At 27.8% G+C, this 13,986-nt stretch overlaps 3 protein-coding genes across 3 annotated transcripts in view; 2 read left to right on the top strand and 1 right to left on the bottom strand.

Moving 5' to 3' along the window:
* Positions 1 to 5,347, top strand: part of LOC113366517 (5'-AMP-activated protein kinase subunit gamma-1-like) — a 123,600-nt gene extending 118,253 nt beyond the window's left edge. Inside the window, 4 exon segments of the mRNA XM_026608138.1 lie at positions 439 to 585; positions 2,298 to 2,330; positions 2,332 to 2,583; positions 4,856 to 5,347. Coding sequence (XP_026463923.1) covers positions 439 to 585; positions 2,298 to 2,330; positions 2,332 to 2,583; positions 4,856 to 5,137 — 714 coding nt within the window. The 3' untranslated portion in view covers positions 5,138 to 5,347.
* A 5,980-nt stretch (positions 5,348 to 11,327) lies between these two features.
* Positions 11,328 to 12,423, top strand: LOC113367669 (non-structural maintenance of chromosomes element 3 homolog). The gene is made up of 2 exons (XM_026609254.1): positions 11,328 to 11,393; positions 11,596 to 12,423. The coding sequence occupies exon 2, from the start codon at positions 11,677 to 11,679 to the stop codon at positions 12,421 to 12,423; it is 747 nt and encodes a 248-aa protein (XP_026465039.1). The 5' UTR covers positions 11,328 to 11,393; positions 11,596 to 11,676.
* Positions 12,424 to 13,203: 780 nt separating this feature from the next.
* LOC113366518 lies at positions 13,204 to 13,723 on the bottom strand. The gene is made up of 2 exons (XM_026608139.1): positions 13,476 to 13,723; positions 13,204 to 13,410 (listed from the first exon to the last, which is right to left on the bottom strand). The coding sequence occupies exons 1-2, from the start codon at positions 13,533 to 13,535 to the stop codon at positions 13,213 to 13,215; spliced, it is 258 nt and encodes an 85-aa protein (XP_026463924.1). The 5' UTR covers positions 13,536 to 13,723; the 3' UTR covers positions 13,204 to 13,212.
* Between the last annotated feature and the right edge of the window lie 263 nt (positions 13,724 to 13,986).

Below are 13,986 nucleotides of genomic sequence, written 5' to 3'. Positions count from 1 at the left end.
TTTTGAGGATTTTATGTAATTTATTCTATTGAGCAAATCAGAGAGTAAAAAAATTTTAGCCTTTCGTTATTAAACGTAGCATTGGTAGTTTATGTTGGAGTATTTTAATTTAATTTTTCATTATTTAAAATGTCTAAAATTGCATTGTTAACTTCTCCTAATTGATATCATAAGGGACGAATAGTATGTATTCATATTTACTTCCCATTTATCGTTTTAAAGTGAAATTTTTAACGTATTTTATAAAAAATTTTAAGGAAAGTATATATTTCTTGATTGATATTGAAAAACTATATCATAAATTTCATATCCAAATCTCGTTTTGGCGCCCCCTAAGGCGTGCGCCCGCATTTTTGCATGCATTGCATTCAAGGTAGGACCGGCCCTGATTAAGGTACATGTTGTTATAAATATATATTCTAATGTTTTTTTTTTCAGAACCTTGCAGCTGAAAAAACCTACGATGACTTAGACGTAAATTTAAAAACAGCCAACGAACATCGAAATGCATGGTTCGAAGGTGTGCAACGTTGCACCTTGGATGAAACTTTGTATACGATCATGGAAAGGATCGTCAGAGCCGAGGTAAAATAATAACAAATAATAATAAAACAACTATAAACTACAGTAGAACTCCAATTATCCGAACTCCGACTATCCGAATCGCCGATTATCCGAATCACTTTCAGAAAAAAAAATGTCCACAAAAAGTCTAAGTGCGCTATTATTCTTCCACCAGCAAAGCCAGTGTAGGCACATTGTTTGTTTTGATTTGACGGAGATGTTTACAAAACAATGATTTTTATTTCTAAACTTGTACATGAGTACATTTTATTTATATTTAAAACATGTGAAAATGTCATGTTTCTTTCATTTAATTCAATAAAAAAATAGTGCAATATCAAAACGTAACTTTTTTTCTCTCCAATGGCAATTTTAAAAACAAACTCCGATTATCCGAATATTTGATTATCCGAATCGGTCCCGGTCCCCATTAATTCGGATAATTGGAGTTCTACTGTATAACAAATCACAATTCTATATTCAGGGCCGGATTTAGAAATTTGGCGCCCCGGGGCACTGACGAAAATGTCGCACAATCCCTGAAATTTTACGAACTTTCTAACTTTTTTTTAAAGCAATCGCGCTGCTTCAGCTGCGTAGGGATAAAATATAGAAGCGCGTAAGCGCCGCGTCGCAGTCTAACGGATAAACAATGTTACAGAACGCATATAAATGTAAACAAAATGTATACTTATTATTATAATATCTTTAAAATATTTGAATTTAATGTGCATATGTCTGATGATCACTTTTGTCTGCCAAATGTTTCTTTTTCAAATATTTTTATTGGATCATCGAAACCGTTAACCCTGCCCCCCACAAATTTAAACAGTTATTTATTCTGTAAATTTTTTTGAATTATATTGGACGCTTTTTTTCTCAAAACTCAATTATCATTTTTGGCATTTTGGCCCGTATTTTCAAAACAGTTGGACCTGCCTTGGCCAATAACTAATCAGCACGTTTCCTTATCAATAGGAATTGAATCATTTAAATCGGTTGATCCGTGTTTTCGAAATCGACTTGAATAACTGAAAAATATTAGATTTGTATTGATGGGGAAACGTACTGATTAGCTTTTTGCACAGGCAATTACGAAAAATGGTAATTGAGTTTCGATATTTCTTCTCTGAAACAGCTATACAGCGCGATTGCTTTGCAAAAAGTTCATAATTTTCGAAAAATTTCAAAATACAAAAAATGTGTTTTAAAAGTCTTTTTCATTTTTCAAAAAAATTTAAAGCTCTTTATAAAATGTAATTTTCAGTACGGGATCTTCCAGTAATTTGTCTTAAGGCACAATGCCATGAGTCACTAGTTGACATTTTTTTTTCGACGCTATAAGCTTGGAAGTGCACAAATTCGTCATTTTAAAAGAACTCGAGAACTGAAGAATATATTTTTCTTAAACTTTCCAGCTTGTTTACGGATCCTTATATTAGCCAAATTGACAAATTTGATAACTTATTAACCAATTTGATAATTTACGTTTGGAGAGGGAGGCAAGTCAAAATAATAAATTTTAGTTATCGTTTATTTCAATCCAAATTTTGCATTGCAATCGTATTATGTTTTGTTAATTATATTTCGTGAAATAAAAAATGTTGTTAAAAAAAGTTGATTATATCGTATAGATTTTTTTTCTCACTATCCAAATTTGGCCGCACTGGGCAGTAGCCCCGATTGCCCTACTGTAAATCCAGCACTGTCTATATTATATTTCTTTTACCCAGGTGCACAGGCTAGTAGTGGTCGACGAGTCAGAAAAAAGTAGTCGGCATCATATCTTTATCAGATTTGTTACAATATTTAGTACTGAGGCCGAGTGAGAAGAAATCGCAGGGCGATAAGAGTAAACAGGAGGAGCAGGTGCAGCAGGATGGGGAGCAATTGGATGTCGAAATGAAGGAAGACCAAAGTGTTGGTTCGGAGGAAAACGTTGCTGCCAGTGGTGAAATCAGTGAAGAGAAGAAAGAAGTTGAAGTTGATGAAGGTGATAAGGTGGAGAGCTGTTTGGAGGTAAAGTAATTGATTTGTAATATATATATATATATGTATATATATATATATATATATATATATAAAATAGGTTGTCAAATATCTCCCTTCCGCCTTTTTGTATTATAAACCAAGAGCAAAAAAGCGGAAGGGAGATATTTGACAACCTAATATATATGTAAACCTCGTGTCAGGATGTTGGTTCGCGATGGACGCCCAAACTACTGAACCGATTTTAAATTTTATTGGCTCATCGTGTGCGTATATATCCAACTTAGGTTTTAGAAAATTTTGAAAAGTAAATTTAAAATATGAATATATAATTTTCATAAATTTCTAAAAATTTTGACAGAAAATGACCAAAAAAAAAACAAAACACTAAAATGACAAATGTCAAAATTTAAGGAAATTTAGATATATAATTTTTGAAAAAAATATTTGACATTTCAAAAAATAAAATTCAAAAACATGTACATATATAGAAATATCCAACATTTAAATCCAAATTTGATGAGATGCTATATTCAAAATCACTGTTTATAGTTTTAAATCTAATTAAAAACCCATGCTTAAAAATTTGAATAAATGTTGACATGTGAAAAAATTAAATGTCATTTGTCAATATTTATGAAAATAATTATATAAATAGATTTACGATTTAGATTTAATTGATTAGCTTACCAAATTATTTCGGAAACCAAAACTTCATCAAAACATTATAGATCAGAGATCACAATAAAAAAGCGGCATATTGAATTTAAAATTAATCATAAACAAAATTTTGACATTTCACAAAAAAATGTTTAACGACTTACTTCAATAAGAAGCAAATAAATTAATTATTCCAAGTTATGTTATAGGCAATATTGCCAAGCAGTTTATAGATACAAAACATTATTGTAAAATAAATATTATCATATTATATTAATTTTGGACCAAGAAGGAAATATTTTGACATTTTTAAATTTAGTGCATATTGTATATATGAAATTGATATTAACTATTTAAATTAAATGCAAATGTAAAAAATCTGATATTTATATAAAAAATTTATGTTTAGATAAAGATACTGCGTTGATTGAGACTAAAATCTAATTTATTTATTAATTTTAAAAATGACACAAACAAAACGCTATGATGCGAGTGAATTAATTAATTTTGGGAGCATGAAATGTCAAATAATTTTGAAAATTATAACAAGTTTTTAACTATTTGTCATATCCATATCGAGCACCAAAGTAATAAATAATACTTATAAAATGACATATTATTTATAGACAATATTTAATGCATATTTTAATATTTTTTACATTTGCTAATTCAAAATAAATTAAAAATAATTGAAAACAATGTCATAAATCGGATATTTATGGAAAAATATCAAATCAATAAATTTATGTTTCACTTGATTTCAAATAAAAAAAAAACTAATTCCTATGCCAAAATAGATAGTATATTCATCTAAAATTATAGTCTAAATATTACAATTTTGTTAAATAATTATCCAATATTTTACAGTACGAGAACTGATAAAAAAAAATTAATAAAAATGCCAAAAATCAAACATTTTATAGGTTTGGACTCGGATTTCTCAGAATTTTATCCATGTTAGTTTCAGGGATAGTATGAATATCAATTTATAGTCGAAAATTTATATGATAAGTGAAGTGAATAAAACATTATAGATCACAATAAAAAAGCGACATATTAAATTTAATATTAATCATAAACAAAATTCTGACAGTTTCAAAAAAAATGAATTTTTAACGACTTCAATAAGATACAAATAAATTAATTATTCCAAGTTATGTTAGGCAATATTGGCAATCAAATTATAGATATAAATTATATCATATTAAATTTCGACCAAGAAGGAAATATTTTCGCATTTAAAAATTTAGTGCATATTGGATACATGTAATTGACATTCAATATTTTTAAATTAAATGCAAAAGTAAAAAATCTGATATTTATTAAAAGTATTATATTTTTAGATAACGGTACTGCGTTGATTCAGACTAAAATCTAATTTATTCATTGATTAAAAAATATATTTCACTATTTGACATAAATAAAATTAAACTAAACAAAACACTATGATGCGTTGAAATTAATTATCGAAATGTAAAGAAATTTGTGTAATAAAAATATAAGATTATTATTAATATATCACGTATATTATAAGAACTTCTGCAAAGCGGCAAAATATTTTTGATGGCAAAACAGCGTTTGCCGGGTCAGCTAGTATATATATATATATCTATCTATATAATTAACCATTTCTTTCCCCCAGGCTACCGAAACAAACCAACCTCCCCTCAACGGTGACGATGTCTCCTCCGAAGATCCTCAACTCGACACCAAATCACCATCTGCTCTTCTACAAAAGCAAATATCATCCTTTGAGTCTGAGAATTCAGACGATGCATCCACAAACGCTGTCAACTATTCAGCCCTGGACGACAACGCCAGTTCACAGGACGAAGAACAAGAAATTTTAACCAAAAGTTGCAAATTAGACCAAGGTATATTGGAACACACCAAAAATAATGGTCATACTATATTGGAATCGTAAAAGAATGGTAATGTTGATTTTTATAAAGAAGCTTAGTATTTTTTTTAATTTAATTTAGTTTTAATGGCAACAACAAGATGAAAGGTGGTGCTTTTTGTTGTTTATTTAGTATTTGATTATATAAATATGATTTTGCTGAAAGTAGGAAGCGTGAAAGGTTATTATTTAAGATACAAGAGATATATATTAATTTTTGTCTAAACAGATGTTGGGGTAGAATTTAAAGCCACATATAGTTTTGTCTTATTGATTAAATCAGTTTTAATTTAGAATGAAATATACATATTTATATTCAAATTAGCAATTGTAAACTTAATGTGGTAATTTAATTTAATTGATTGTATTATTAGTATTGACTCAAGTACAAAAAATTATATGAGAACTATATTATGCATAATAATAATTGATACAAGATCTTTTATTAATTTAAAAGCAGAGAAAATTTAATATTGCAAAGTTTAATATTGAAATTAATGATTTCATTTTATTACACTTACAATTTTTTGCAAATGAAATTTCACTAAAGACAAATTTATTATCAAACTCAGATATTGAGTTATAAATTTGAATTTATAAAACTAAATAATTTATTAAAAGAGTTAAAATTTTGAAGTTATAAATGCAAATTGGATATTTATATATGTGGCTTTAAGTTCTATCGATGCATTTGTATAAGTTTTTTATGCAATTGTTTAAGAAAAAATGATGTTTGCACAATTGCTTCATATTGTAACAAGCTTTTTGATACAACAGTTTAGTATATAGATATACTTTATTATATATATTATAATTATAAACAAAGAATATTCAACAGTCATACATCCAATTATTGAAATAAAACATGTGTTTATAAAATGTTTAATAAGTCTTACATGCGTTTCGAGTCCTAACTTTACTCTTCTTCAGGTAATAAAACTAAATGCAACATAATAAATATAATATAATATTTTTATTTGCTAAAAAATAAATTACAGATTGTTTGTTAATTTTAGTAGATACTTGAGGTAAAAAAAAATGGCTAAAATATTGTGATAACAACCAAAATAAAAAATAAAATACAACAAATAATACATTCTAAAATTCATAACAAAAATATAATATAGTATGCAAAAAAGCTAGTGAACTTACAGAATTATAAAACAAGCAAAGTTTATATATATAGACAACATAGATAATTAATAATAATAAATATAGAAAAACTTTTTTTAACACATATAAGTTGTACAACAGTCATATTTATTAATAAAAATTATGTAAAGTAATGTAATGCAAGGAATAAAAAAATAATAAAGTAAATATTAACTCTTTTTTCATAAATATGACTGTTCTGTACAAATATTTTGTCTTGAGTGTTTTCTAAAGCATTTGTATAACAAGTTTTCTACATTTAATTTTATTTTTATTCTTGTCATTTTATACATTATTTTTATATCATTTTTGTAGATTTTTTTTGTTTAATTGTGCATTTGTAATTTTGTAAGTTTGTTATATATATATATATATATATATATATATATATATATATATATATATATAATAATTTTGCTGGATATTTATTTATTTACACATATTGCATTCTCATAGTGTTATATACTGAAGAAGAAGGCTGAAGGATTTATCAAATTTATTATTATTATATACTTATTTTTTTAAACATAACTCAGAAGTCAATTTTCGGATAAAATAGAAATGCTATAGTAATGCTATGTTACGGGTCTATATTTGTATGAGTTATTAGTAACAAACTGTCGAAAATCTTTGTTTTTGCGTTTTACTCGAAAAACCTAACTCTTATCAATGAGACATCAGAAAGATGCACTTTTGTAATATGAAATTTTTGTTTCAAGCGTAAGTTAGGTTAGGTTAGGTTTTGTGTGTAAAATTTCTGATCGCATAAAAAAGATACATAGCTTTTAGACATTTTGTTACTACAAAACCTCATACCATAACATAGCTTTATCATAACATTTCAATTCTAAATCAAAATTAGCCCCTTAGTTTTGTATTAGCTGGGTGGATGACAGTTGAAATTACCTTTATGTTTATAATTATTTTATATTTATTATATTTGTACATAAATTCTGTGCATAAATTATTTTTTAATAGTTGCTTCACTACTAAACTTCTATTATAAATGTATTCTCATAGATAATACACGTAATGTTTAAGGTTACTGGATAAAAATTTTATTTTAAGCAATTTTTTCGATCATAATGCTTAAAAATAATTTAACAAATATTACTAGTCTGCGGAAGTACAATAAAACCACAAATATTTTATTTGGAATATGATTTAAACAACTTTAAATTTTAATAAATGAATTTAAATTAATTATTGACAGTTCTTAAAAGATTGTCAATTGTTTGTTTGACAGTTGTCATGGTAACGGTTTGGTAAATTGCTAACTTAACGGTTAACGGTAGAAGTGTGAAGTTTGTGCAAAAATGGCGGCAAACACTTGTCAAAACAATTTTTAAAATTATTGAGTATATTATTATAAACTGCGTGTTATGTGCAAGTTGTTATGAATATCAATAAAGTGTTTGTTATATTTCTAAATAAAGTACTTGTGGTTGTTTTGCTTTTTAGATTTTTACTGTAATTAAGGCAAAAAGTAGTTTGTATGTAATAAGTGCGTTCTGTAACACAATACTAGTGATTTATTATTTAAACCATATCTAGGTAAGAAAATACACACACATATATAAATATAGGATAGGTGGATGATTTAAGCTTTGGTAATTGTGATAAATACCATATTTATACAAGTATTCTCTGAGCCGATAACAAGGACTCTTTCCTCATATGTCAAACTCGATGCATGTCAAAACAGTTTCAAGGTTTCGATAAAGCTTAAAATCAAATTTGTACCTGAAGTTCAAACATTGACGAAAGACTCCAAAAAATCGGCTCATAATGATAATTGATACATCTATATATTAGTTCTTTTGCTGAAACCTGGTCTTTGTCGATTGTCGTTACATTGATGCAGTCCTTTTATAATGTTAGAGAGATTTGTAAATAATTACAATTTTATACTGTTACCTGTGAACCCAAATATTACGCGACTCATTGATTTCCTCAGTCGACCAAAAGTGGTGTTTCGTATGTTATTGAAATAAGTTGTACATAAATAAGTTGGGAAAAATCAAAATGGCCTTAAAAAAGCTTCTACCATATTATTATGACTTGTGTCTCAAATCGGACGAATGTTGGACTTTAGTAATAATAATAATATTATATACTGAATATATATTACTGAATTTAATATTAATGATAAAAGCATTGCTGCAGTGTGATTCGACAACTTATTATACATGTAAAGAGGAAAATTATGTTTATGCCAAATTGGAAAAATATAATTCATATTAATTATGATGGTGATGAGTTTGATTTAATATATTATTAAGTGGTAAGAACTTATCATAGATATTTTAATTTTTAACTTTCCGTTATAGTAATCGCAAAAAAATTGAAAACTAGTGGTGCATGGTATCGTGCCTCAAGGCAAATTGCTGGTATTTCCCGTACTGTAATGAAATATTCGAGAAATTTTAAACGTTTTCAAATATATTATCACAAATACTGTAACTTTCATCATTTTTACTACCGTGTTATATCTGAGCAAATCAAATGTAAATCATAAATCAATTTATCTCGAATTTCGAATTCAATTTCAAAAAAATAGTTGCCTAATTTTCACAAAATTGAAAAAATGCTCCTGTATAGTCACAGTTTAAACGCAAATAATTCTGTGCAATATTTCCACTTATACTATGCTTAGCTTGGCGGCATTTTCACATTTTTCACTAGTTTTTCACAAAATTGGAAAAGTGCTCCAGTACATAAACAGTCTAAACGCACTTGGGTAAAGCATTTGTACCAGAGTGGCGTTTAGACTGTGTTTAGCCTGGGTAATTTTTTAAATTTTTAATCCAAATTTACAAAAATATTTTTTGAAAAAAAAAAAAAACAATTTTTTTTCCACAAGCAATTATTTTGTTGAAACAAGCAGAAAATTCTTTGAATCATTTAAATCGGACGCTTAGTTCTCTCAAAAACTGCCATTTTTTTATCATTTAGATCTGTATCTCCGAAACCGCTGGACCTGCCTTTGCCAAAAACTAATCAGCACATCTCCCTATCAATAGGGATCGAATGTTTTTTAACTTCACGTAGGGTAAGTTATTGTAATGGGCCGAAAATTACATGTCGGAATTGAAAAAATGGATGTGTGTGTGTGTGTGTGTATGTATGTATGTATGGATACAAATTTTGGCCCACGTTTTCGGGCGTACGGATCAACCGATTTGAATGGTTCAAAATACATTCGATTCCTATCGATAGGGAGATGTGCTGATTAGTTTTTGGCAAAGGCAGGTCCAGCCATTTCGAATATACGGAGCTAAATATTATTAAAATGGCAGTTTTTGAGAGAACTAAGCGTCCGATTTAAATGATTCAAAGAACTTTCTGTTTGTCTTAACAAAATAATTGATTTTGGAAAAAAAAAATCTCAATTTTTTTTATTTTTTTATTTTTTTTTAATTTTTTAGCTTTGCAATTCAGTTTATATAATTCTTATAAATATTAGACAAGGTTACAATATTTATAATAATCTACTTTAAAACATTTAATATTCCTCGATCATCTCGTTACGGTACGGGAAGTTCCAGCAATTTGTCTCAAGGCACGATGCCGTAATTGCCTTAAGACAGAATTCCACTTACAGCTAGTTTAATCATTCAAATCGGTTGATCCGTGCGCCCGAAAACGTGGACGAAAAAATGCGGACATACAAAACACACACACACACACACACACATCCATTTTTTTCTGAGATATGCCAGTAAAATGTTCAGAAACCTTCAAAACGTCGAGAAATGGAAAAAAATTTTCCATTTTCGATTTTCGGCCCATTACTATAACTACCCTACGGGAAGTTAATAATTGTAAATAATTATTTATTGCATATAATATGGTATATTATATAATTCAACTTTAACCCTCCGTCGGTTGGATATTTTTTCACCTTCGAACGGTCGGAAAGGTCTGGCTGGACCACCATTCATTTTACATGCATTTATATGGGATAAATGAGTTTTTGGGAATTAACGATTATTATTAGTAGTAAATATTTATAGTTTAGATTTTTTCTTTTTACGGTAAGTCTTTTGCATGTGTTGAGCTTGCTTATAATAAAAATATTACATATTATATTATATAAAAAAATCAAGAAATATAAAAAAAATCGTTGCTTTTTTGTTAATTTTTCTGTTTTATATCAATGAAAAACAATATACGTGTATATTCTTTTTCGGCGCCTTTGAAATGAATGTGAAATTCAAAGTGAAAATATAATTTCACTACAGGTTTGGCAAAAAAAAATTTCGAACGCAGTACGGGTAGAAAAATTGTTCATAATGTGTGCATTACTCATCCGATTTTCAGTGTTTGCGATTACCAATAAGTTTGGTGGGTTTTCAAGGAACTCTCGTCATGAAAATACTAACATTCATGCTACAACACATAGCAAAGAATATACACAACGTAGTTTGAATAGAAAATACCATGAAAAAAGATAAAATACTGGTTTACATATATCAAAAAGCGATTATTTCATACAAAATGTATGGGTGGTCTAGACAGACCTTTCCGACCGTTCGAAGTATAAAAAAGTTAATATCCTTATAATTATCCTTCTGTACAGTTTTTCGTTCTGATTTTTTCATTGATCGACAGCTAATGAAATTTTAGGAAAAGTCAAAAAAATTCGAGTCGATAGGATTACTAGAAGTATTTTTTTTTTTGTTAATTGAAGTCGAAAAAAGTTTGGCCAGACCACGCCGACCGACGGAGGGTTAATAAAGATTTTATCGCAATTATGTTTAAAATCTTTTTTTAAATATTCCTAAGTGTTGAAAGCTATTTTTCATGTTGAAAAAGTACTAGTAAAATTATTAAAGCTATGCTTTATTCAGTTCATCAGTAAATAAATCATCATCAAACACCGTACAAGTACAATTACTGTACCGATTCAGTCAAAACGCAAATGGAGTTTAAATTTAAATTTTAACGTTGTTGGCGCGCCTACATCCATATTCATTCAATTTTTATTATGTTGGCAACACTGTTTCGAAGACATCGTGTGCTCTGTGCTGTCAAAAAGTCTTCTAATCATTTTAATATTTCTACTGTCTAGGCACATAGACCTAACCTACAATTATAGCGACAGTTAGTGCATTCTGGGCAACAGGTCAGTGTTTTATATTCGTGTTTTATTATATTTTTATACATTCTAATTACCATAACGTAATTACGTTATTTTACGTCATAAAAAGTATAGCAGATCATAAAATAGTAGCACGAAAAATTTCATACAATTTTGAATTTTTCTGTTAAACGTCTTGTTGTTGAGGAAAGTTTGTTTGTACATCATTACTTTTTTGTGTTAACAGAATATATGACATAAGTGTACGACGAATTTTAACAATTAAAACCGAATCTTTTCCTACTTTGGCGCTTATTGCTTAGAAAAAATGCCTAGACCAAGAAGTCAGAAACGACATCGTGCCGATGAGGATTTCGATTTTTCACAAACACAAAATTCAAGTCAAACTCAATCCTCTGCCGTAAATGTAGATGATACAGCATTGCAAAACTACGTATCTGATGCACTAAATTATATTTTATATGCAGCAGATAATTCAGCTTTAATTAAAAGACAAAACATTATTAAATATGCTCTCGAAGGCAATACTAGGATATGCAATACTGTGTTGGAGAAGGTTAAAGAAAATTTAAAGGAAATATATGGCTATGAATTAAAAACTGTAGATTCCGAAAAACCTCCTTCACAACATCAGTACTTCTTACTTAATTTGATTAAACCTTATTATCCTGGCTTGCAATTCACTGACGAGCAAAAACATGTAATGATACTTCGATATATGATTCTGGTGCATATACACATGTCTGGAGGGAAATGTACGGGTGATTCATTAGAAGAATTTTTAAATGAATGTGGTCTCCCAGTAAATGACAGCAGCAATGGTCCTTTTGGGAGTATTAAAAAACAAATTGCTGAATTTCAACAGCAAAATTATATAGTTGCAACTGACGAGAGTGACGGCAAGACTTATTATGCTATTGGATATCGAGGACAATGTGAATATGATAAAGAGGATTTGGAAAAATGGTATTTAAAAATGGTGAATGAAGGTGATAATCAAGTAGAAGGTGCTGATGATGGCAGTGATGAAGAGGAAAATGAAGGTGAAAATTGATGACTAAAGAGAATTTAAATTCAAAGAAGGAAAATCTAGAAAATACAACATTCTATTTATATATTATTAATTTATGTTATTTTCCATTATCAAATGGACTTCATCCAAAGAAAATTCTTCAGGTGCTGTAAAATCATTTATAGCATTTATTATAAAAACTCATTGTATAATTTATAATACGAATATGTTAAAACTTAATGCAATACCATTGTAAATTCTTCTATATAATTTATTTTTTGAACTTAAAAACACTATGAACCATTTTAGCATATAAGTAAAAATTTAAATCTAAATACATTTCATCTTCAGATTTTCTACAAAATCACTTCAAATTACTAATAAATGCATAAATAAATTTTAAATGTTTGTTTTAAATAAATAAATTACACCATTTATAGCTTTGAGAAATGTATTTTTTATTAAATATACATGACAAATATATTTGGGATAAATCTTAATGCTATAATCAAAAATTCAAGTCTTCACATTTTTTGGTTTTAAGTACACTATCCTATTTAATATATTTATAATATAATATAATATAAAATAATTGACATAAAAATTCATTCAGATACAAATTCATAAATAAATAAATATATTATTTGAAAGAGATAGGCCTTTCCACCATTATAAATAGGAATATTAAAGCTTTCCATTACTATTAGAGCATTTCAACAATCACAAATGGATATTTCATAGTATTAAAAATATTGAGAGCGAACACTTTAAGTACAAATTACATACTTATAAATAAATATATATATATATATGTGACTAGATTTATCATTTTCACGAGCTGCAACTGTAGCAGTGATCATGATGACTTCGAGAGGAACTGTAATGACCGTTTGACTCGTTTGCCTCAGATCTAGATGTAGACGGGTTTGGAACGTTTGAGTCTTTTGGATGTATAGGAAAACAGCACCAGAGAATAAACGCTACAAAGGCTACCAGAGTGCCTACTAAGAGTATAAAATCTTCAATTGTCTGAAAACACAAAGCACATTAATAAATATATATTTATTTGTGTCATGAGTCTATTATCCACTTACTGGTTCTTCTCCAAGCAACACATGATTGATAAGGTATGCAAAATCGTCTATAGGTGTCATTTTGATACAAATCTATCCTTATTTTTCTTTATCTAATTATTTCTTTTTCATTTAATTATGAAAAGTGAGGTTATGTAAACGCATTTTGTGCAAATTTCTCTTTTTCAAAATAAGATACAGTACGATGTTTATTTGTCAAGTGCTATAAATTAGGTTATTATATTCCTGTTGTTGTTTATAATTGTCGGTAGTATTTACATTTGTTTTTAGATTTATTTATTTCTACATGACACTTTGTTGATGGTGACAGTTGAGCGAAAGAGTTTTGTAAATGTTAGGCGTTTGGCACACGTGTGAAAAAGTGATGGGGATTGCTATTATTAGATATGTAATGATAGATGTTTTTATAAATTTTAATACTTTAATAATAATTGAATAATATTGTAATATAATATATTAAAGATTATTTTAACAAAAAAAATATTTGCTAGACTTTATGAGCAATATTTTA

The sequence above is a fragment of the Ctenocephalides felis genome, unplaced genomic scaffold, assembly GCF_003426905.1.
Source record: "Ctenocephalides felis isolate EL2017-DRISC unplaced genomic scaffold, ASM342690v1 CF-g0.4_SCAFFOLD_01170, whole genome shotgun sequence".
Taxonomy (NCBI): Eukaryota; Metazoa; Arthropoda; class Insecta; order Siphonaptera; family Pulicidae; genus Ctenocephalides; species Ctenocephalides felis.
This window is presented reverse-complemented; position numbering and strand designations above follow the sequence as displayed.